Below are 24,944 nucleotides of genomic sequence, written 5' to 3'. Positions count from 1 at the left end.
GAAGAGAAAGAAATAACATATAGAGTGTAGATGGATTCACTTTGGCTTATGAGTATATTGCTGACTACATTAAAGCATTGGAAGTGGTTGCCATTGGTTTGTATAGGGTCTCGTGATGTTGCATCACGTTAGGGGCGGTGTTAGCTAGTTGTGTGGCAGTCACCAGTAGAAACATCATTTCACGTTTTGCTTCTTGGGAGAGAAGGTGGATATTTATACAGGGTTTTCATAAAGTCTGGACGGATTTAATTCGCTTATAATTTACATAAAAATGCTCATATTGAAATCAAATAAAGTGCAAACGGTAGCGGAAGGATTAAATTTTTACCTGTAATCTGCACCAGCTCAGTTCATTCACCGCCACACCTCCAACTGGGCGCCATTTACGTCCACATTCGCATAGGCGGCGCTGGAATCCACTCACAGCGTTCCGCCGTGTTTGATCCGAAATGCCAGCCACAGACGCCCTTTAAGTTCTCCAAACCTTTAAGTTCTCCAAACCACTTGGCTTCTTTGCATAAACTTCCGTTTTCACATGACCCCAAAGCCAGAAGTCGCAGGGGGTAAGGTCGGGTAATCTTGGCGGCCAAGCGGTCGGGCCACCGCGGCCAATCCATCGGTTAGGGAATTTCTCGTCAAGGAACTGTCTCACCTTGATTGCATAGTGAGGGGGTGCCCCGTCCTATTGGAACACGATGTTGTTCTGGATTCCACGTGTCTCCAGTTCCGGAATGAGGTATTTCTGCAACATATCCAGGTACGAATCTCCATTCACGGTCTCCTCTTCAAAAAAGAACGGTCCAATCAGATGATCATAGGACACAGCGCACCAAACGTTCACTTTAGGGCTATCTCTCTCATGTGTCTCAAATTCCTTTGGGTTTTCCGTGCCCCTAACGCGACAGTTGTGTCGGTTAACCTTCCCGGAGACATGGAAGGTTGCCTCATCTGAGAACATGATGGCTGAAAGGAGAACGTCGCCATGTTCCAACTGCTTGAGCATGGCGTCACAGAAGTTGAACCGGATGTCCAAATCTTCATCATGCAGATCCTGGACTATCTTGATTTTGTAACCTTTGGCCTTGATCGTCTTCTTGGCTATCTTAAACACGGTTGTCCGAGTTCCATGGACCGTCTAGGAATCGACTTCTGTGGGCTGTTGATGATGCTTTCCCTTACCCTGCTCACTGTTGCAGGCGATGTTGGCGGCCTCCCACTTCGAGGACGGTCCAGGACGCTTCCTGTCTCCAAGAACTTGGCATGCCACTTTCGGATTGCACTCTCAGTCGGTGCCGGCTTTTTGAACTCTTTGGTGAACTTTCGACACACCAAAATTGGTGATTTTAGCTCTGCGTACCATAGAACACATTGCGCTTTCTCTTTCACCGACGCCCTCTTTGATACGGTAAAAAAAAAATAGTCTTCTCAGAGGAGTTTTTCATTTATTTATTTCTTTAAAAGACACACACACCAATACAGCTTACAACTTACTTTTAACAGTCAACATTGGAACAACAATGAAAACAACAATGGATGGAATTTGGTAAGAAACTGACCCTTGCCCTCCCCCTCCCTCTCTCAACGTGTTCAGAGTTGCCGCTTATCTAACAGTGTTGCCAACTAAAAATTTAATCTTTCCGCTACCGTTTGCACTTTATTTGATTTCATTATGAGCATTTTAATGAAAATTATAAGCAAATTAAATCCATCCAGACTTTATGAAAACCCTGTATTGTTATTTGTTTTAAGTTTGTTGAAAGATTAGCATTAGGAACTAGATTTCTGGGCTTTCGGCATCTATGGCCATGTTAGCCCGTCACGTATGAGGGATGAATGTCCTCAGCAATCACACTGGCCAGGGAAAGGGAAGGAAGAAAGAATTGGAGAAGGAAGGAAGCGGCCTGGGATCTGTATATTAGGTACCACCCCGGCATTTGACTGGTGTGAACGAGGAAAACCCAGGAAAACCTCATTCAGGATGTGTGGCCTGAAAAAGCTTTCACACTTTTTCGATGAGTGTTCTCCTTGGGAATCGAACCAGGGACCGCTTGCACCAAAGACGAGAGTGTTAGCGACTACGCTAAACGGGGCCACATATCTGGGAATGCGTTGGCCAAGGTATTGGATCCTAATTCATCATCTAGGGAAAGCTTCACTGAGAAATTACAAACAAGTGAACTCGGGTGTAAAGGGGTCTCATCTAAGGCCTGTGACAAACATTTTGGCATTTCAGCTAAACGAATAAAACGCAAGCTCTGACGTGATGTTGCCGAGTGTTAAAGGGGTGTGGCTATGGCTAAGCAGACGAACCACAGTGCGATCAGGTAGCAGAGGATAGACATGGATGTGTATAAACTTAACGTGGCAATTCCGCTGGCCTCTCATTTGCTAGCAACATTTAAAGGGAACTTGGAGCGCCGCTTTCAAATGCCAAGATGTTTGTCACGCTGTTTAATTGCAGAATAACACTCAACTGATGTTTTTGTAATTGCGATGATGTGTAATTCCCAATCTATTTAAGAAGATGCCTGCGGCAATGGTAACTTCGTGGAAAAACAAAAGTTCAATAATATGTTGTAGATTATTACACTTCGCATATATATGTATATATATATATATATATATATATATATATATATATAAACAACATGTGGAATTTCAGAATTCCAAACATTATAAATGTTCACTCAACCTGAGATGAGAAAGATAGGTTCAACCAGAAAATACATTCCTTTCGGGAATTTGAGTCAACTTCTGTCAGGATGTTGTGGATGAACGCTGCCCAGCGGGAATAATTTATTAGGAAACAACTTTTGCAGGAAAAAAGTTTTCTGTGTGGCGCACCGTCTTCAAAATGGCTGCCATTTCACTGTGAATTATAGGACATTCAGACAAAACTCATATATAAATAGTGCACCACAATAAAAACATTTACTTTCAAGAGGTATTTGTTTTTCCATAATCTTTTCTTAATCAAATTAGATAACGTTATCATTTAAAATAGTGATGGGCAAATTATTGGACCTCCGCAGACCATATGAGGTCCCATGAAAGGTTCTGTGCAGTAAGTGCATGATTCCTAATCTGACAATTTTAACTTCACTTCTATTTTAGATATACACTCACAATTTAATTCATCATATTCACCTTAAACAACTTTCAATCAGTAACAGAGCTAGCATTGTACTCTAGTGTCTGTACAACTGATACCACACTACCCAATGACAAACCAGTCATTTCAGCAAGCTGTCGTGTCGTGACACATCTGTCATTTTGGATTATTTGATTAATGGTCTCCTTATTCACATCACTCACTACCGTCGATGGTCTACCGCATCATGGATTGTCCAGTAGAGAGAAATCACCTTCTTTAAACTTCTGCAACCACTGCTGGATACTGCTGCGATCCAATATGTCCTCCCCATAAACAGGGAGCAACTTCCTGTGAATCGATGTGGCAGAGTCATCGCCGGTCTTGAAGAGGAAATCCATCACCGACCGTTGTCGCAACCTGACATCTACTTCACGGTCCATTATGGCTCACCTGTAAATAAAAGAAAATAGATGTTATATACGAACTTATAGCTAAATGTTCCAAGTATGTTCACAAAAAATTCATTCTCCTCCTGCAACAAATAAAAAAATTATAGGCCACTGTGCAAAACTTTTTAAACAACCTTTGTATATACATACATATATATATATATATATATATATATATATATATATATATATATATATATATATATATATATATATAGATAGATAGATAGATAGATAGATAGCAGATTTGGCGTGGGTCAATGAAAACTTGACCCACGACCCACTGACCCACCACCCACCATGGCCCACTGTGACCCACCACCCACGGTGACCCACTCTGACCCACCACCCACCATGAACCACTCTCATCCACTTTGACCTACTCTGACTCACCAAAATCCATCGTCATCAACTCTGAACACGATCCACGGCCTCTTCTAAACTGACTAAAGAGTTTACACTTGTAATAAAACAAGACTGTGAAATTGTCACTAATTGGAGTTTGAATTTCTAGTCAATCGCTCAAGCACCACTCTGTTACAATAACAGTGGATCTGACCTAAGGTATAAAATGGTAAAATGTTTGTCAGTGAGGAAATTGAAACAGTTCGAGGTGGGGGAAATTAGTGTGTGCCTAAAATATACTTGTACTAAGAGGGTATTCTTTCAAGTGTTAATTTCTGAACGCATTCCACAAGAAACTTCTATTCGCAGGAAAATACCCCTGTACAATATGGAAAAGGTTATGGTTTTTCAGTTCACAGTATTTTTCTCACAAAAGACTTGAAAAATCAGTTGTTCATACGGTATAAAGGTGCTCGGTTACCCTCTGTGAGAGCATCTCCATAAAGTATGCTCATAATTGTAATTTGTGTAATCACTAAAACACTATGTTAAATTTAAGTTACAAATATGCATAATTGCAATTATTATGAATATTTATTCAAAGTAGTTTACCTAAAGCAAAGAAGAGACTTACTAAAAATTAGGTACAAAGTTGAATAACAAATAAGCCATTAGTAATACAAGTATACATTTTCCGTAACACGTAATTTTCCACCTTAAAACAAATCTAAAATCGGATTTATTTCCTGTTGGGAACTTTTTGGCGGTAAATCATCCGCAGTGGAATGATGTCCATCCTTCAGCCAAGAAATAACTAGCTCGTCTACTTTGAGCTTGTCTAGCGGTGGGCCATTAACATTGATGAGCAACAAGCTAGACAATGTTTGAGCACTTAGTGTATTTCTAATATTAGTCATCTGTAAATTCATATGGGAAAATTCCCGTTCGCACTCTGTCGTGGAAATTGATAATATTTCTACCCGATTTCTGCAACTTCTCATCGACAATGTACTTGTTAGACTTAAGTAAGTCTGATAACGATTTTTCTTGGTTAGGTTTGAAATACTCAGCAAGAAGAGCTTCTTCGTGGCTAAGCGGTTAGCGTACGCGCCTTTGGCGTGGAAGACCCGGGTTCGATTCCCGGCGGGAGCTCATGTGGTTCGGATTCCACGTTAATCAGTAGGTCCACGTCTCATATAGCCTCGCTGCTGAACGGGACGTAAAACTCATAATCAACTCAACTCAACTCAGCAAGAAGTATCATCTCTCTATTACCATACAACATCTTTTCCATATCGACCATGTCAGTTGGTAATGTCGACCCATGTAGAACAGAAACTTCATCTACCACGCCTTTGATAGGGAATCTTGTGAATAAATTATCAATTAAAGCCTGATAAACTGATGATTTCTTATTTGTTTATAAATTTAAGTTTTGTAATTACACATGAAGGTTTGATACCATTGCCAAGTTCCCTCCCCCATCTAGAAAGCGAAAGGGAACGAGGTTCCTGGAAAGTGTTCCGAGTTGAATGATAATTTCCCTCCTTCTTCAACTTCAATTACCACACTGCTGTTTGCCATGTGCCAAATTACGATGAATTTCAATTAAATTATCATAGTATAATTATTTCCTTGTTGAATTATCAATACTTTTCAGTGGAAAAAAAGATGAAATTTCAAAGTTCCAAATCAAAGTAAGTAGACCAACGTAAAGGGAGAAAAAGTGTAAAATTTTCCATACAATTATGCGTACAATCCAAACTTCAAATTTCCGTGTAATCAAGCTTACAGTGCAAATTTTATGCCTATTTTTCTCACAACTTTATGGGTTGATTGTCCTGTGCTGTAAGCGCTCCAAATAATAAACATAAGCTTCAGCAATTATTATAGCAGAAAGCAATGGATATATGAAGCCAAGCACTGTATCTTTTGTTTCTATTTTTTTTTCTTAAATAACATCGATCGTTTTCGATCATTTTTACAAACCAACTCACTACCAATTTTCCATATATAGAAAGCCCCCCCCCCCACATAAAGGAGAATTTTAAAAAATGCTAGGACACACACTGTTTAAGTTTAACGGCTTGCGAGATACTCATTTTTTTCCCGCAAAAATTCGGATCCTCACTACCTCCTTAGGATATTATGCATTATAATAAAAGCAATATAACATCCCAATTTGGATTAAGGCCTAACTATATACCAAAAATAATTTCATTTGACTTTGCAATTTGACCGTGATGATCAGGCACACATAGTTACATTCAGTTTTTTTATATAATAATTTATATATTACAGTGATTCAAAAATGTATTTTTTCCAGTAGTTAGCTCTAAAAACTCACAGGTCTCGAAAGCCAAGTAGTAGTGTAAGTCCTATTGCTATTATTACTATTAAAAATATCAATATCCAAAAGTGCCTGAAGTTCTTTTTTCACTTGGTTTGATATACTCACCTCAGGTAAGTAGACAGAAACAAGTGGAAAAGAAAGGGAAATGAAGGTCTTGAAAGTAAAACGGAGACAAATTTATCAGTCTTCAGAAGATACTGTCTACAATGCAGTGAGCTGAGAGGGTTGGTAGATCATACTGAGTCGGTGGATCGCAGTGGGTCACGGTGGGTGGTGGGTCGCAGTGGGTCATGGTGGGTGGTGGGTCACAGTGGATCACGGTGGGTGGTGGGTCATAGTGGGTCATGGTGGGTGGTGGGTCACAGTGGGTCACATGCTGTTGACCCACGACCCACTGACCCACCCAGAAAACTTGACCCACTGACCCACCGACCCACTGACCCACTCCATCTCTGATAGATAGATAGATAGATAGATAGATAGATAGATAGATAGATAGATAGATAGATAGATAGATAGATATAGATATAGATAATTGGCCTGTCTAAAGCTTTTCCTTTGGCTCCATCCTAAAAAAGTTTGCCCATCTCTGATCTGAATTATTCGGAAATCTTCCAGGTCCCTTGGAAGATAATCGGGGCGCTCCATTTGCAGATGCTTCTGTCATTTTCCTGTTTCATGTACTTTTAAATTTTATTCTTTTATCTCTGTTTGTGATTTTAAAGAACCGAACGTTTTATCTGAAACACCCAGTATAATAAATTTGTGAAAATATTGAAGATAGCTTTTCTCCTGTATACAACTTTTAGATGAGATTCTTAGAATAGAATAAATCAATTCATATTTAAATTAGATAAACTAGAAATTAATTATTCTTGTTTTTTTTTTCAGATGTAAAGTTCAATTATGGCCGTCGTGTGAACCGATCCCCAAGGAAGACTTAAAGATTAATATATCTGGGAAGAACGCATTATATTGTCTTCTTACGGACAAAATCGATAAGGAGATCATGGACGCTGCAGGTTAGTTTAGCTTCATTTAATTTTTATTGGCCACGATTTAACAATTGAGAAAGTATCTAAATTATTAAAAACAAGTTGACGTTCGTTCCACGTCGTAAAACTACGGTTGACTTTATACGAATCAAGTATTGAAGCTGGGAGAATTAAGATCTACCACTATTGTATAAAGTCAAAGATGAAATCCAGTTTTTGGACTTGGGTCCATACAGTGCCGGTCTGGAGCAATCACGAGCCCTCGGCTAAAGTTGGTTGTGGGCCCCCTGATCGAGAAAAAAAAAATTCTGAAGTATTTTCAATCTATCTATGTTACGATAAATGACAAGGTAAAACATACTTAACCAATATAACGTAGATATAATCATGATATAGGTTTCGGCGTCAGTTCAGCATTGTACTATATGATGTAATGAGGCTATGAGAGAAATAAAGAGAAATGTGTTGATATGGCAAAATTATGCGAAACCCGTATAGTTATAAATATTTTTTTTTTTTATTCTATGAGAACTAATGACAAATATTTAACGTGTATTACAACATTTATATGACCACATTACTGTAAAAAGACAAAAATATTGGTATGCATTAACAAAGTGAAGCTTATTCTAGATTTATATTAATACAAACAGGCAAATTATTGATTACTACTAATAAATGATTACAATATCATAAAGCATATAATTGTAAAATTGAAAATGACTCAGACACACACAGGAATTACGAAGTATCAGAAACATATCAATACATTAATTTTCTTTTCAAAACTTCGCTTGTCACCGCTTCATCAATGACTTTACTTTTGTCCAAATTTATAAACAAGTCTCTCTCAACATTCATCAACATTAAAGGAGATAGTAAGTTCTCGCTTAAAGAATATCTGTCTTTTTTTTTTTACAATTTTCAATTTCGAAAAAACTCGTTCGTAAGTCACCTGAGTGGATGGAATGGTCATTATATATTTAAACACAGTATATAAATTATTAAATAATCCAGATTGTGACGATAGTTCATAGAGAATGGGAAATGCACATGAGAGACATTTGAAACATTTCCTTTTAGTACCACATTGATTTTCAGACTTTTTCTTTTTATCTTCAGATTCTTCTTCAGATGTCACACTTTCATCTGAATCACCATCACCATCACCATCATTACTTGTAATTCTCACAAATTTACATACTTCTTTCTCTTCTGGTTCTTCAGACTTGCCACTAAAATCTGCACTCAAATTACGATACTGGCTAGCAAACTGTTTCAGTTCTAACAACAACTCACTTCTATTCACGTTTGCTAATTGAGAAACAGTTTGCAAGCAATCATCTGGAAAATCTTCTACCTCCATTGCAACTATATCCTCGTACCTTTTTGAGTCTAACCAGAAACATTCAAGCAGTAGAGTCTTGTTGGGTACAAATCATTCTTCTATACTTTTACTCGCATAATCGAGAATGTTGAAGTATAGTGCTTTGTATTTCTGGTTATGTGAATAATTTCTAGCCTCATCAGAAACTTGTTCACAAGGCATTTTCTTCACCTTGGGAATTCTTTTTTCTGGAAAATCACTTTCTATATCAATTTCCCCATTCCTAAAATAAACTTTGATATCTTTAACCAGGGATTTACATTTGTCATGCTATCTTCTAAAATTTTTGTCACTTCTTTTTCTTCTAATTTCGTCTAATAATGCATCTACCGATTACCAGGCCTTTGCATAGTATAAAGACTTGCTTTGGAGAAAGATGGGCACAGGAGAAGTAACTGAAAACATGCCTAACATGACTACAGCTAGAAACAAATTTTCGAATTTGCACCACTGTCTTAGAAGGGAATGCACTGTAAATTTTGTTTTGCAATCGAAATTGCCTGTTGACATACTTATCTAACAATACTGACAAAAATGTACCGAATTTAGAAGATTCAACATTATCATGATGTAAATCTATTATGGATGATAAAGCTTTGTGTTTGCTCCATCACCTAGTTTACAATTATTGTTACTTTTGCTCACCTGTACTTGAAAAACAGTCAGAAATTTCTGTTGTCCACTCTCAGCAGAACGACGAAAATATGAATGAAATAAAGTGTTTGTTTTTTTCAAATGTTCTTCTCTTTCTTTTCTCCTCTTCTCTCTCTCTTTTCTTCTCTTAACACTGAAACGAGGGTGGCAAGCTAACGCTGACCTCACCCCACTGTAAACTTCCAATAATAGACTACCGCTTCAATCTTTATTCTAGTGATTAAATGACTGTTTTAAGGAAGTTATATATGCAGAGAACACACACAGGAAAATATCTTGGAATTAAAAAAAAAAAAAAGTTTAGTAAACTATTTCACTCGAGAATTTTAGGAAAACCTGTGAAAAATACGAAAAGAAAGGAACAATAAATCTATGAAAACTGTCACAAACGAAAGTGCGGCAACTATAAAGTCCGAAGGGAAATACTATAACAGATAAATAGTTTTCTGTACTGTATCTAGGTAATGTTATTAGAGAAGATACCGTATGAACTGTGAACTGAAAATTAGATAGGAAAAAATGTCATTATATCCAACTTACATTTTTAATATTTTGGGGCCCCTACAAGAGTGGCGTCTTAAGCTATAGCTTGTTGTGTGTAAATCTGGTATTGGTTGTTTTTTAACTGGTTTTCAAGCATTACATTAAATTATGTTGTTGTGCTTTAAAATTATCAGTAGTTAATTCTGTTTTTGTATGCTAAACATCTGATAATTAAGTTATTTTTTAAGTTTTAAATATTTATTTTCCTATACGTCTGGGCCCTCCCAAAGGCTCTCGGGCCCTCGGCGATCGCCGAGCAGCCGACCTAGCCAGACCGGCACTGAGTCCATATAAAAATATCTCGCAATTTATTACCGTCTTTGATTTGGTCAAGGACAAACTACCTCTGTTGCGTTGGATCCCCTGCCAAGTACGTTTGTGATGGGCAATATATATATATATATATATATATATATATATATATATATATATATAGATATATATAGATAGATAGATAGATAGATATAGATATATATAGATATAGATAGATAGATAGATAGATAGATAGATAGATAGATAGATAGATAGATAGATAGATAGATAGATAGATAGATAGATAGATAGATAGATAGATAGATAGATAGATATAGATATGAAACGTATCCGGAAAGTAAGTAGGCGACCGTTTTGAAAAAGTTCGTACTGTTTGAAGTGTTTGTTCAAGCCAAATTTATTTTTACATTAAAGAGCACATCTTAAACTATTGTTCGACATAGTTACCACCAATGTTCAATCACTTGTCACAGCAGGTGACCAACTTGTCCAAATCTTTCCCAACGAAACACAATGCCAATGTCCTGCAAGTACGCACCGTTTCTTTTGAACGACACCGCAGCGTTAGTGTCGGCGCTCCGAGCATGTGCACTCGTTGCACCGGTTCATTGTCTTCCCACGGACGCCAGTACGTTTGAGTTGTCGCGAATGGACTGTTCCTGTCATCGTTTACAGTGTTTAAGGTGGATCACCATTCGGAAGTCAGTATATATATTTTGGGTCATTCCCTTAACTACTGCGCAATGAAGCGTTACATATTATAAATATTGTACTATAAGATAAGGTTATGTTTCAATTTTTATTGTGAAGTGTTTAACTATTTTTTCTACTTAAGTAGTGTATTCTTTTTTTATGTGGTTCAATACTTTTCTTTTGTAATTGTTAATATTTTCTATGTATTGGTGTTTTTTTAAATGCACGTGGTTAAGTGCTCGGAGAAGACTGCAGAGCCTTAACTTCGCCACGTAAAAGAAGTCATAAATAAATAAATAAAATAAATAAAGATCTTAATCAGGTTTCCAGAGTTAATACAGTCTTTAATGACATTATTCTCACCTTTATTCGTGCGACTGAAGTAGCAAACGTTGTCTCAGAAATTGTCTTTCTAGATTTTTTTTTGTCAGTTTCTGTTATTGCTATTTTTTGAATCTCGTTACATATTTTGTTTTGTTATTTATGTCTTTATCCTTTGCGCGACCTCCGTTTTAATTTTTATCTATTTTTCCAGTTTGTTCTCTTCATTTGTAGATTTTATATTTGATTTAATTTTTTAAAGATTTTTAAATTATTTTTTTAATGTGCAGCTTGTGTTGGCCATTAATCTAATCGTGACAGAAATAAATAGCCTCGGTACTGACGTCCACATTAAACTTCAACCAATCATAACAAATCAACAAAACTTTAAAGATGTAGGGTCCGTACCTTGCCTTAAAAACAATAATCCAGAACTCTGAAGTAAATGAAAACCACTATAGTGCTGCCAAAATGTCTTGAGCCGTGGCAAAAATGCGAACCAAAGCTCACACCCTCGACACACCCACGCGTTGAGCCAATAAGGGTTCAGCTGTTGTTAAGTGAGAGAGCCTTATCGAAAGGGAGTGGAATTCCTTCAACCGATAGCAGCGTCTGGAACGGAATTTAAGGTATCAAGTCAATGTAGTATATCTATAGTAGGTCTATAAAATATGTCTTTTGACTTTTACTGTACTATATTCTGGCGACGGGGACACCTGCAGTCTAATGGATAGAGCGTTGGATTCACGTCCTCGTGATCCCGCGTTCAGTTCCCGGCTGGTGCTTCCCAATTTTTGGCGTCCACCCAGCGTCATGAGGCAAACTGGGGAGTCACGTGAATATGAAACGAATTTTTTGCCGGCTAGGCTAAAGGAGACGGTGATGATGAGAAATGAATGAAATGGTGGAATAAAGAAAGTGGTAGGAAACGGGAGAACCCCGAGGAAACCCACGCACACGGTATTTGTCGACCACAAAGTTCACTTGGTGGGAGCAGGGTTTGACCCTAGGACTCCATGCACCAGATGTGAACGCTCTACCACTGAGCCACAGCGAATAAAAGACGTGACGATCACTAGGTCTAGGGAGCTTCTGATACTCTTGTAAGAGACAGGGCGACGTAGCGCGCTGACCATGTGTTCATGTGTTCGTCGCTGGGTTTGACGTACTGTAACCAGTCGCTAACAGATGGCGTTGGAGCGGTCCTTTTAAGAAACTCGAGACCAGTTTCGCTTAAATCCGAACAGTTTCGAGGAAAAACGAACCGGTTTTTTAAAAAAACGAAACCGGTATCGGTGAAAAACCGAACCGGGTTTTGGGAAAAACCGAAACCGGTTTCGGTGGGAAAACTGAACCGCTTTTTGGAGAAAACCGAAACCGGTTTCGGTGAAAAACCGAACCGGTTTTTGTGAAAACCGAAATGCCGGTTTTTCAGATTTCGTTTTTAGGAACCGGTTTCCGGTTTTTATAAAAACTGGTTTTGCTCATCCCTAGTTCAGATCCATAGGGGTTGTCATGTCAGTGATTAGTTTTTTATGCTCTGGCAACTCTGTAAAACAATGCAGAAAAACCCTCACATTCTACTTACCCTACAACAACACGTAACACAGCAGCAGCGATTATACGACACAAACTTTCGCACACGTAGTAAGAGCTATTGTTGCCTGAGATACATATTTCTTATTATATGAGTGTATAAGCCGCAATCTAGATTTTTAAAAATGCTTTTTATACGGGGTTTTTAACAAGAGAATACGATAATGATACTTTCATTTCAAGTGCTTCTTACCAGACTGCAACACACACATCTATTGTCGAGATGACAGGATATTCGGTGCTAATTTCAGAAATAAATTTGCTCTGGTATGGCGCATGGATATATAGAGCTAAAGCATTTTATGTATTAGCCCACACCTTGTAACGTATTACAGCCTTTTCCTCTACTCTTTTTAGTACAAGTTAATATTTTAAAAAATCCGGCAACTTCCAAACCCAGATAGTGCTGGATTTTCGAAAATACCGGATTTTGGATGGCTATATAAGTGCTGTGTATTTAACAGAAAAGCCCACTTTTAGGGTCTCTTAAAGGAAGACAAACAGTAAATCAATAGAAATGAAATTTTAATGTTCACCAACTAAACCCTGTTCGGCCTAAGCTCTAAACTGCGATAAAAAAGCCACGTGAAATTAGATCTCGCTGATTTGCTGTTGGCCTTCCGATGCTTGTACTCCTCTGCAAAATAACTCATATGATTTGATTATTACTTTCATTATGAAGCTCCATATAAAACTGCTATATTATTATAAATTACATAAATATATTACGGATTCTATAATGAAACAGTGGAAATAAGTACAAAGCATGCGCAGTAATTATAGCACCACTTCAACTGTGAAGGCGTGTTCTGCTTTTAAGTCTGAAAGATTGCTGTCATGAATCTCGCTTACACGAGTGTTCTGATGAAACACTAATAATAATAATAATAATAATAATAATAATAATAATAATAATAATAATAATAATAATAATAATAATAATAATAATAATGTATTTTTCATGTAGTAACACCGTTATTAGTAGTAGAAGTATTATTATTGTTCAACCAGTCCATTTATCTTCTTGACCAAGCCGAACTATCCGTTTGTATTATGCAAAAATTTAGTTCATTCATTTGTCTTGGGTGCTCTTTGTACTTACTAAGCAACAATTGCCTACCAGCGAAATTCAAATATATATATTTTTTAATCTTTCGAGTTTTTTTCATTCTTTCTTTTCTGCTGCTGCTCCAAGTATCTGGACAACACGAGACAGTATTGTCAAAATGCAAGCGTATAATTTGCTTCTCCCCGTGGGGAGTCGGAGTGATACATCATTACCCAATCGTATTTGTGACAAGCGGAAGGATACAAATATTTTGTTTGTCGGAGTTTAGAGCTTACGCTGAACAGCTTTTAAATGAAACCGTTCTACAGAGTTTTAGCTCAACTGCTGTGGCTATAGAGCGGCAAATGATAAAGTCAGAACGAATGAGCAAGAATAGCCGTTAGAGGGTACAACCAATACTCATCTGATCATTATTGACTACAGCGCCATCATAACATAAACGGCACCTACAAAAAACAGTGGCGGGCCAACGCGGTAAATTTGAAAGTTGCTGCGATATCCATGCTGGAACCTGAAGACACTGAATTATAATCGATGGCCGTACGTTTCCATATCAATCTGTAGGGTCAAATCCTTTTATCAGTTTATTTTTTTAAAAGAAAACCTATAGAATGGACGAACTTTCGCTTACAATTGTACATCTAAAATTTCTTCCAGGTCCAAATCTGAAGGTGATAGCAACAATGTCATCCAGCTTCAACCATATTGACGTGAAAGAGGCTCTAAAGCGGGGGATACGCATTGGCTATACGCCCCATGGATTAAGTGACGCCACCGCTGAGCTCACAGTAGCCTTGCTTCTGGCAGCATCAAGAAGGCTCTTCGAAGCACACAATGAGATTTTAAAGTAAGTTGTAGTACTCAAGGGCGCCCATCAGAGGGGCTAGGTGGGGCGCTTGCCCCCTACAGGAAATTGTACTTCAGAATATCGAAAACACAATTGAATTTTTACATTAGTTAGAGCAAAATTTGAAACTATATATGAAACGTCGCTTATACTTGCCCCCCTTGGAAACGACAACATGGGTGCCCCTGATAGTACTACTATGATTTTGAACACACACACACACACACACACACACACACACACACCCCTGTTTGTCTACCCTACAAAAGGCGTATGCGAGCTGGGCCATAGGAAAACCGAGTATGCATTCATATCTGCTTTATTAATGGAGCTATTTTTCTGATACGCTTCCAAAAGTTGCGTCATCGAGAAAGCTACATTTCCAGAAGCACCAGAATGCAGTATCTCGTCCTTGACTGGGTACGTACAAGTGAGCACCCAAACCAACTGGGCATTTGCAAAACGAGTAAATGTAACAAACGAAGACACTAACAAACAAACAAAGATATTGTGTGTAAAATGTGTAAAATGCGAGTTCAGTGAGTAAATTTGAGCAATGCAATTAGAGCAATTGCTTTAAACACTAGTTAACTTTGTAACAAATGAAACACATGGATTAATGCTGTTGACTTTCTTGGGTCCTCCAATTTCCTTCCACATTTCCTTTGCACCAATTATTTCATAATCATTCACTCTCATTAATCACCCGTCTATTATAAGCTATAGAGTATAACCAAGGGATGTAAAACTAGAAATCTCATTTCATTTCATTTCGAATGGAATAGCGCATTGATTCAATCCCCCGGGGAAGTTAGTTTGTGGTGGACAACATCGTTTCCATGGGTTTTCTCGGAGTACTCCCATTTCCTTCCACATTCTCATTCCACTAATTATTCCATCACCATTCACTTGCCTTAGCCATCGCCTCCCGTAACCTAACGGGCATAATCGTGGGACGTTAAACTGTAAGATTTCATTTCATTTTGAAATGGAATGGCGAGACTAAAGTAGGGTTATATCTGTTTGTGTGCTTAATGAAGGTTATTGTTTCTTTCTGCACCGAGGCTGTATAAGAGGGAGACCTATAGTTCAAGGTGGAATCCGAACCACTATAATACTTCAGATTTTATAATTGCTTCCATGAGACAATGTGACCAAAGAGACACGTGCCAGCTACAAAGCCAGCGGGAGAACAATATTATATGTCTACAAGAAACACCGAAACAAGATACATTATTCATACCAGGTGGGAGACCCGGGTTCTCGGCGGGAGGTCATGTGATTCGGATTCCATTTTTATCAGTAAGTCCCGTCTCATATAGCCTCACTGCTGAAAGGGACGTTAAACACAAAATCAACTTAACTCAACTATTCGTACCAACGAATTTAATATTTTTGTTATAACGTCGAAAATGAAGTACTAAACGTCAAGAATACTGCAAAACAAGATATAATATAAAACAATAAAACGAAACAGGCAGTAAGTTTAAAATTGACAAGTGAGGGATTTTAAAACTTTAAGACATTATCATGTTACTTGCATTAACACTTAGCAACAACACACAAATATACTATTATACTATTGAACTAATATACTATTAGTTCATTTAATATGACTAATATACTATTGAACGTCGTAATCTTGCATCACTTAAAACTTCTGTTGCTCTGGAATATTATAATTTATTTGTCTAATCGAATCAATTTATCTATTTTACTATTTTATCCGTAGTAACTCTGAAACAAACCATAGCTTATTCTAATACGCAATGTTTTCAATTTTAATGCGAATGGTTAGCAATAATCTGTGCATTCACTTTTTTGACAACTTTTTTTATCCGTCTGTCATCACATATTTACAGTATTCTTACATATATATATATATATTTACATGTATATATATTTACTTCGGTCTCTCCATGAAATCCATATATTTGCTCCCAAGGGATTCAACTGTTAATTTAATGAGAGAATGTCGAGACCATTGGAATCCATAATTAGTGACCAACAAAACTTGATCCCTGGCTTCTACATATGCACCATTGTTCTCTCGGTTTTCTGTCCTACCGGCTTGCTTCAAAGACTCACTGCCCTTACGAACTATTGCGAAACTCAAATGCTACTAAATGATTCATATAAGCATTATATAACTACCTATGAGATTTTGTAGTTGACTTCCCAACTTCATAGAACAAAACCTAATTGCAACATCCTATTCATTAATAATAATTATTATTATAATATAGAGATGCAAGGCCTCGGAAAAAAAACGGCTTTTTTTTTTAAAAAAAACTCGTTTTTTTCTGCTTCGCTTTTTTGCTTGGGAAATTTTGGGCTTTTTTCAAAATTCTTCTTTAAATTGATAAAGCAGATTTTGTTTCGCTTCTCTGTAACACAAAAAGTCATTTAATTAGTGGCTGATGCCGATAATAATATAAAACCTCGAAAATAAACCATGAATTTCGAAAAGATATTTCAAACAATTTTACTTCTCAACATATTTACATTATGAATTCCAAAGGATTAACCAATGTATATAATAAGAATTTTTTAAACCTCCTATATATAAAAGTAAGCAGTGTTGGGAAGAACCATGGTTGTTTTTGAAAATGCCAAAAACCCGTTTTGGGGGGGGGGGAAGTTTAAACTGGGCTTTTTTGGCTTAAATCAGGTTTATTGGGCTTAGATATTTTGCTTCATGTATTTATATTACATATTGACGGAAATAAGTTTGTTTCGCCTTGGTGTTATTATGCAACAACAGGGTTATTCTTTAAGAGGTCGCATAAGCCCTAAGAAGTCCGGTCACTAAATTTCTTAAATTGGGAAACTCCCGCCCTAGCCATCGGGAAAATCCTGTCATTACTGTAAATGAAAAACAATAATGGAAAAATCCTGTTATTGCTTTGCATGTAAAATTTAAAGGTCAACGTATCATAATCAATACGCTAAACCTGAGGTATTAAATAACAAATTTAGTACGTACATATCATTGAAAGTCCAATCCAAGCTAATGTTGGAAGCTACGTAGGAAATCGATAAATTATGCCAATTTCTATCAATATATTTAAGCAACCTTGGCTTCTTTGTAAAATAACAGGCATTCAGGCATGCAGAAATATACAATTTGGTTTCGTTTCGTATGTTCAGGCTTAACATTCTTACGTAATACCGAGGTTATCAAGGAGAAAACTCGCTTAAAGTTACATCCGAACCGCTACTTTGTTTACGCATGAAAGAAGGGTTGTAGTTCAACCGAGAATTGAACATGGGACACCTTGATTAAAAGGTGAAAAGGAAATAAAACTAATGCAGATTGTTTGATGTGTGGAAACATCACCATGAAGTTCACACGATTCGCATTTTTCATTCTTTTTATTTTTTGGTTTAAACCAGTTGTTTATTTAAGAAAAAGAAAAAAAACAGCTGGTGTAAACCAGCCAACCCTAAAAGTAAATACTTCTTTTTAAAAAATACACAAACAACTAGCAAAATTCTATGTAGTATTTTTACTTCAAAATATTCCATACCCTCTTTTTGGAACAAAATAAAATTAAAATAAAACATAAGAAAAATACTTAGATTTATATGGTACAATTAAAGGCTGCACATCTAGAGATTTTGGTTCTGTATATTCTTGAAATGCTATAGTTTTCTATAACCACCATTACGGTTTACTCAGTCCTCAAGTTTTTTGAATTTTTAACAAGAGCGATTCAACATATGAAGGGTGTGAGGGAAGAACATGGTAACCCACAATTTTACTATTTTAAGAAATTAGAGATTTTCTGCTGCACAATGCATTTTGAAAGTCTGAAAGCTGATTTTTCACATAATACTATACATGAAGGACTGAACGAAGCGGTATGCGTTGCTGTCTATCTGGTGCTGCATAACGCAGCAATTGAAAATTGGTTGGTTACCATGTTCTTGGCTCACACCCTTCATATCATGACGGAACTCTCCCCACCCCACCACCACCAAAAAAAAAAGGACTATGGAATATATTTAAGTTAAGATAAATACCACTGCACAACAAACATGACCGAGTGGAGCTTTTGCGCTTCTATCGGGAAGTTCGGGATTCAACCCAGCATTCGAGCATTCTGACAAAGCTTTTCTTCATTCTATCTGTGAAGTAGAAATAGTGCGTGTACTGTGAGTTGGCCGACTTCCTTGCGTTATTATTACTAATTACCAGCAGTAACTGTTTTGCGAAGGTTAGAGGGGTGTTCTTTCGGACTGAAGCCTGTTCCCCAAAATTACGGAATGTCTGCAACAAACGAAATATCTATTAGTTATGCCTTTACTCATAAACTTTAAGCTGCCGTCAAATAAAAATTACGAATGTTTAGAAAAACTAAACATTAGTAAGAAAAAAAACCCTCCCAAAATACTTTTCTAAATCCGCCACTGATTCTCAGTATTAAATGATCTTCAAGGTTGTATCCGGAAGATTATCGCTAAATATATAAACGAAACGAAATACAGTATTAGTTATGGCTGTACTCATAAACTTCAAGCTCCTCCCAAATAAAATTAGGAGATTTTAGAAAATGAAACGATCAGAGAAACCCGTCCCAAACTACGTTTCTAAATCCGCTACTGATTATTTGTATAAATTAGTATTCAAGGTTGTATCCGGAATATTATTGCTACATCGTTGCACAGCTACAGTATAACAGAAATATGGAAGTACGGTTAGACGGATATATTGAAAAAACGTACGCTTTGACGGATATATAGAAAAACATAAGTTTAACTTTTGCGCTAGAAGCTAGAGTGCTAAGCTCTTAGAAATGAAACACGGATGGCAAACTAAAATGATTTAGAGAAGAACAAAATGTTGATAACTCAAAAGTTAAAATAAAGTTAAATACCCTATAAAATTGCCCTCAAATACTACATTCTTCACGTTAGCTTTAATTCGTAAAACATGTGCTCCATCCATCTTGATGGTGAATTTCAGAGCGAAATATGGCATTTAGGTCATGGAATTCTTATCTAACTATAGAATATACTATATTAAAGCTATTTAGATAGAAAAATCATAAAAATGAAAAAAAGCCAAAATTTCCAAAATTCTCGATTTTTCCCAAAAAAGCCGGCTGTTTATGTGAAAAAAAACATAGAATCAAAAAAGCCGGCTTTTTTGCATCTCTAGTTGTTACTGTCGTTGCAACCATAACACCGATCTGAAAATAAGCTAGCAATTATTTATTTCAAACTAATTTACGGCTAATTTACGGCATTGTTTCAGAGGCATATTGAAACGTGTGTCGCATGGATATTGCTCTCAATAGATTTGCGTGCACCGGAATATATTCACTGAACCTTCAGATATTTACAAACCCGACTATCTCTCCGCAAACTTGATTCATGTTGCAATATGATACACTGGATCTACCTCTAAAGACCCACAATGTTCAACTTCATTAAGGGTTAAGGAAAATTTGGATACTTCTTGTTTGTCGTCTGCAGCGAATCATGTTCTCCACATATGACCGACAAATCAGAATCTACTCGTCCATCATCTAGTAAAGAGCTAAAGAGCTCTCCATTATTGAACAGTTATAATCATTGACTGAAAATCGCAAGAGACGTTTAGCGTCACGCACCAGAAGAACTGAGTAAAGCGCGATTCCATATAAGAGGCAAATTGAAAGAAAAAGTGATTTTAGCAAATGAAGTAGCAAAGTAAGGTCACAAGAAGCTAATGAACCACTACACAGACAACGAGAAAATATTAACAAGAAAGCCCCACTAAATGTATAATTTGTGGTGAAACGTTCAATGAATGCTTGGTGCAGTGTGAATCCTGCGATGGCTGGGTTCATGAAACTGCACCTCAATTGAGTCAACAGATATCCATTACACGGTACCACTGTTAGCTTCGTGGATAGGTTTTCTTATTGTTCCTTCTAGGTGTAGAATATGATGTTTTTCAAACATCTTACGTGTTCGTTAGTGCTCGCCAATATTCCAAATATGTGAAATTTAGCGATCTGTATTGCCGTTTGTTTATTTCATTATTTTAGCATTTATGTCGATATGTTCAGTTTGTTAATAAAGTTCACATTCCATATTTCAGGCTTATTTCGGGGCAATTTTACATCTTTTTACCAAGAGGCAGTTCAATGTGTTAAAATGTCTGGGGCTACCTCCTTTCCCCTAAAAATGTAAATAATATTCACATGTTTATATTTCCAGGTTTACTTTTGGAAAATGCTTAGCACTCTTGAGTTAGGTACTAATTTGTGCAAAACAAAAAGTTGGACACCAGTAAGTCCCCTCTTGAAATTGGGGGGCAGTGCTCCCTTACACCACCCTTCCGTCTTGTTACGGCACTACGAGTTTTACGAATCCTGATGCAGGGACGACCATGTTTTCAATGATTTTGTATCCATTCAGCACAGGCTGCTAGTATAGAACAGATAATAAGGCCCAAATAAAGATCAATAATACAGTGAGAGCAGCTAGATTCACTTCTTCCACTCTTGAATAAAATTCACAAAACATGGTTACTTCCCTTTCCAGTAATGCTACATGAGTTGCTATATCTATGCCTTCTGCATTGTTAAACCAGTGTACAAAAGCATTTTTTCTCGCTACAAGTGAATGTCGCAACAGATCAATGAAAGATACAAATATCTATCAAGACAAACTACATAAAATCAGTAGATTTCGTTCTGAAACGATCACAGGAAAATATGTATGTTATCAATATGGTTGTTTAGCATGTGGAAAACATTTTAGATATCAATGTTCAGCTAGGAGTAGGAATTGCAACGAATATAATCATCTTGCACACTATTGTCCAAAAGGTATACAAATAGGTACTTTAGAAGAATCATTGAGTTACCTGATGAAGATATTCAGAAGAAAGACAAGATCTTCATCCTTACTGAATTACAGAAGAATTAGATGACAGAAGCAAATACGAATACAGAAGATGAACGAAATTTTAGTTCAGTGGAGATTTTATGTTAAGCTCCATTCCGGTAGCCAATACAGAGAAGAAAATATGTTCACTAGTAATTAATCGAATTTAATTGGTAAAACGAAATTCAGGGGTTAAACAGTAGAATCTGAACCAGAAAATCGATAACAGAGGAATCAGGTCTGTAGACACACCGACAAACAGGTAGTAGAAACGGAATACCTTAGTATGAGTCAGGGAATACCTACAAGGTCAACAATAATAGAAGGAAAGAATTCAAATAATCAAATTTTAGAATTTTGACCTAATATATCATCTTAATACGTAACCATTTAGTCATGATATGCGTCTCCAAAACAAATATGGTAAACAGGTGAGAATAGAAAATAAAGTTAGGAAAGAAAGAAACAGAAGAAAACAATTCAGAAATGTAGATAGTGGATTAATAAGGATGTGTAAAAATAAAAGAGAAGCCGAATATATAGAGGAATTAGTCAAGAAAAAAGATGATGGATGGAAGTCTGAAGAATTAAAGCAAACCGTTGAGACACCGGTGAAGAAGAGAGAAAGAAAAGGAATGCGTACAAGTTTACTTTTGGCGCACCACTAGAAACAATTGTTAAAACTTATAATTCTTTTTTACTAATTTCCTTCTTATTGTTTCCTAAAAGGTTTCCCTTGGCGACATGAAAATAAAGCTGGTGGGCCCGTACGCTAGCACGGGAGTGCGTTTGAAAGGAACAAGTCTGTCAGCAGTCGGAGATATGTGCGCAAGCCAAGATGGAAAGCAATGGGTTTTGTCAATGGTACGAATTTCAATAGCACTTGTAATGGTTTATTTTCTAGTAACGTTGCACTTGAACACACAAAATACAGGGTTTTTACATTGTGCAAGAATATGCTGCCAGTGGAAAATAACATATAATAGTGCCATTTTTCATATACACTCACTAATTATATCCGACGCAAACCACTTGTAATCATTTTAGACTAGGAACACTACACTTGTAAACCTATAATACAGAGTATTACTTTGTATTTCATTCTGTCGCATACATATAATTGTTCCTTATAAACATGCCTATCCATACAAAAAATTGAATTTTACATGTAAATAGTTCAAAGGGTTTTGCGCCAAAGCTACACCTCTACATAAGAATGAGATACAGGTGAAGACGGGGATCAAGAGGAAAAGAAGCTGCAAAAAGGAGTAAAAATGGAGAAATTTTTGTATGATGGTTATTAGTAGCGAAAAATACATTAATGTAGTGTCATCTGACAAAGTAGAAGAAGGAAAGAAAACGGGAAAAAATTCTGATATATAACAGTTGAATATTTGTTCTTTGTAGTTGAAAGATAAAGTGTTGAATGTTTGTTGATTACGGCTCCTATTACCTATTATTTCGTGAGCTTGAGAGAACCCAAACGATGTTTTCGAATATCGTAGCTTTTGATATGTTAATAGTATTGAGTGATGTCGGAAGAATTATCGCGAGGCTGCGCGGCTATATGATCAACGGTTTCTCAATCGTGCTGGGCAGTCGAAGAAAGCGTTTCGTCTTGCACTTGGTGTGCAGAGGACTGGACATGTCCCTTCTCAACACAAAAGACGTCAGCAGATCAGGCGCCGTGTTTAGGATAAACGGTCTCCCGGCATCCTTGCTGCAGTCCATGTGGTTCCCCAAATCTCGAAAACACGATTCGCCAGAGATGCTGCGATAAGCAACATGACGGTTTGGAGGATTCTGCTCAACAACGTGCTCCATTTTGACCATGTTCATCTGAATCAGGAACTCCGAGAACAAGATTTACATATCCGTCTAGTTTTGTCAGTGGATGAGTGCCAGGAAACCCATGTTTCCACCGGGACATTCTGTGGACGGATGTAGCAACCTTCAAGAGTAATGGAGATTTCAGCATACACAACGCACACTACTGGTCCAGTTTGAATCCTTTTTTTTTTTTTGAAGTGTCTACGTGCACTACGAACAGAGAGAAATGCCTGTGCCGGTGGACTAATAGTAGCAATTCAACTTCAAATAACAGACGTGGATCCCAAACCGCAGAATTTAACGATAAGTGTTTCCCGTTAAAGTTGTTTCTATTTCAATAATACTTCCAAAGAAATCGAAATTGATACCAATTTCCATTTGAAATTTTGGAGTTGACCACCGTGGATGTATCCCCGCTACGCCAATTGATATAGAAGCATCACCATTGATTCTTCACGTACGATTTGGTCATTCAGTTTTTTGTTGTTGTTTGAAGTGTCTGCGTGTACTACGAACAGAGGAAAATGACTGAGATGGCAATTGGTCTGAAGTGGCAATTCAACAATTAACATAAGTAGATATCAAACCGTAGAATATGACGAAAAGTGTTTCCCGTAAAAGTTGTTTCTTTATCAGTAATACTTTCAAAGAAGTCGAAATTGATACCAGTTTCCATTAAAAATTTTGGAGTTAATCGCTTTGATGCATTCCCGCTACGCCACTGGATATGGGAGTATCACCATTTTATTCTTCAGATACGATTTAGTCATTCATTTTCTGTTTGAAGTGTCTCCGTGCACTATGAACAGAAAAATGAGTTTACCGGGTTGTCTGGTAGTAGCAATACAACAAATAATAGACGTAGATCCGAAACCGTAGAATTTAACGAAAAGTGTTTCCCGTAAAAGTTAATTCTTTTTCAATATTACTTCTAAAAAACCGAAATTGATACCATTTTCCATTAAAAATTTTGGTGTTGACCCCCTTGGTGTATTCCCGCTACGCCACTGGATATGGAAGTATCACCATTTGATTCTTCATGTACCATTTGGTCATTCATTTTTTGTTTCCAGCGCCTACGTGCACTAGAAGCTGAGAAAAATGTCTAAGACTGGTGGTCTGATACACCCTCTTCCCATCCCTACATTGGACCGTCAAATTAAAATGATAAAAGTCATCCCAGGTCCGAACTTCATCCATGTTGAAAATTTGAATGAGATCGGTTTGGTGATTCCAAAGTTATGAGGTTTTACTAGTATATACCCGCTTCGCTGGGTGAGATGAAAATTTAAATGCACAATTCCGTGTCTCATGTTTTCTGTATCCGTGAAATATGCTGTTTTCGTTTTTAATGGCATCGAATTAAACGGCATCGGAAAGATTATTGATCACCTCGGCGATCCCGAATACCACGTATTCGACGCTAATATTAATCATTTTCGATCATTTCATTATCTCCCAAGCTACGGGGCTGAGTATGGTTTCAAACGGGATCGGAAGTGTCATTCTTCATCTCAGCGACCCTAAAAACTACGGATCAGACACTAGTGTCGGATAATTTTGAACATATATATATATATATATATATATATATATATATATATATATATATA

At 36.9% G+C, this 24,944-nt stretch overlaps 1 protein-coding gene across 1 annotated transcript in view; it reads left to right on the top strand.

Annotated features, from left to right (window-relative positions):
* LOC145686792 (glyoxylate reductase/hydroxypyruvate reductase-like) overlaps nt 1-24,944 on the top strand; it is a 95,393-nt gene that overhangs the window by 5,018 nt on the left and 65,431 nt on the right. Inside the window, exons 2-3 of the mRNA XM_081760449.1 lie at nt 7,133-7,263; nt 14,430-14,619. Of these exons, the coding sequence (XP_081616575.1) occupies nt 7,133-7,263; nt 14,430-14,619 (321 nt within the window). The remainder of the gene's footprint in view (nt 1-7,132; nt 7,264-14,429; nt 14,620-24,944) is intronic.

Source organism: Thermobia domestica, chromosome 5 (assembly GCF_964235325.1).
Source record: "Thermobia domestica chromosome 5, izTheDome1.hap1.1, whole genome shotgun sequence".
In the NCBI taxonomy this organism is placed as follows: Eukaryota; Metazoa; Arthropoda; class Insecta; order Zygentoma; family Lepismatidae; genus Thermobia; species Thermobia domestica.
Note: the sequence above shows the minus strand (reverse complement) of the source record. Positions and strands in the feature narration are given on the sequence as shown.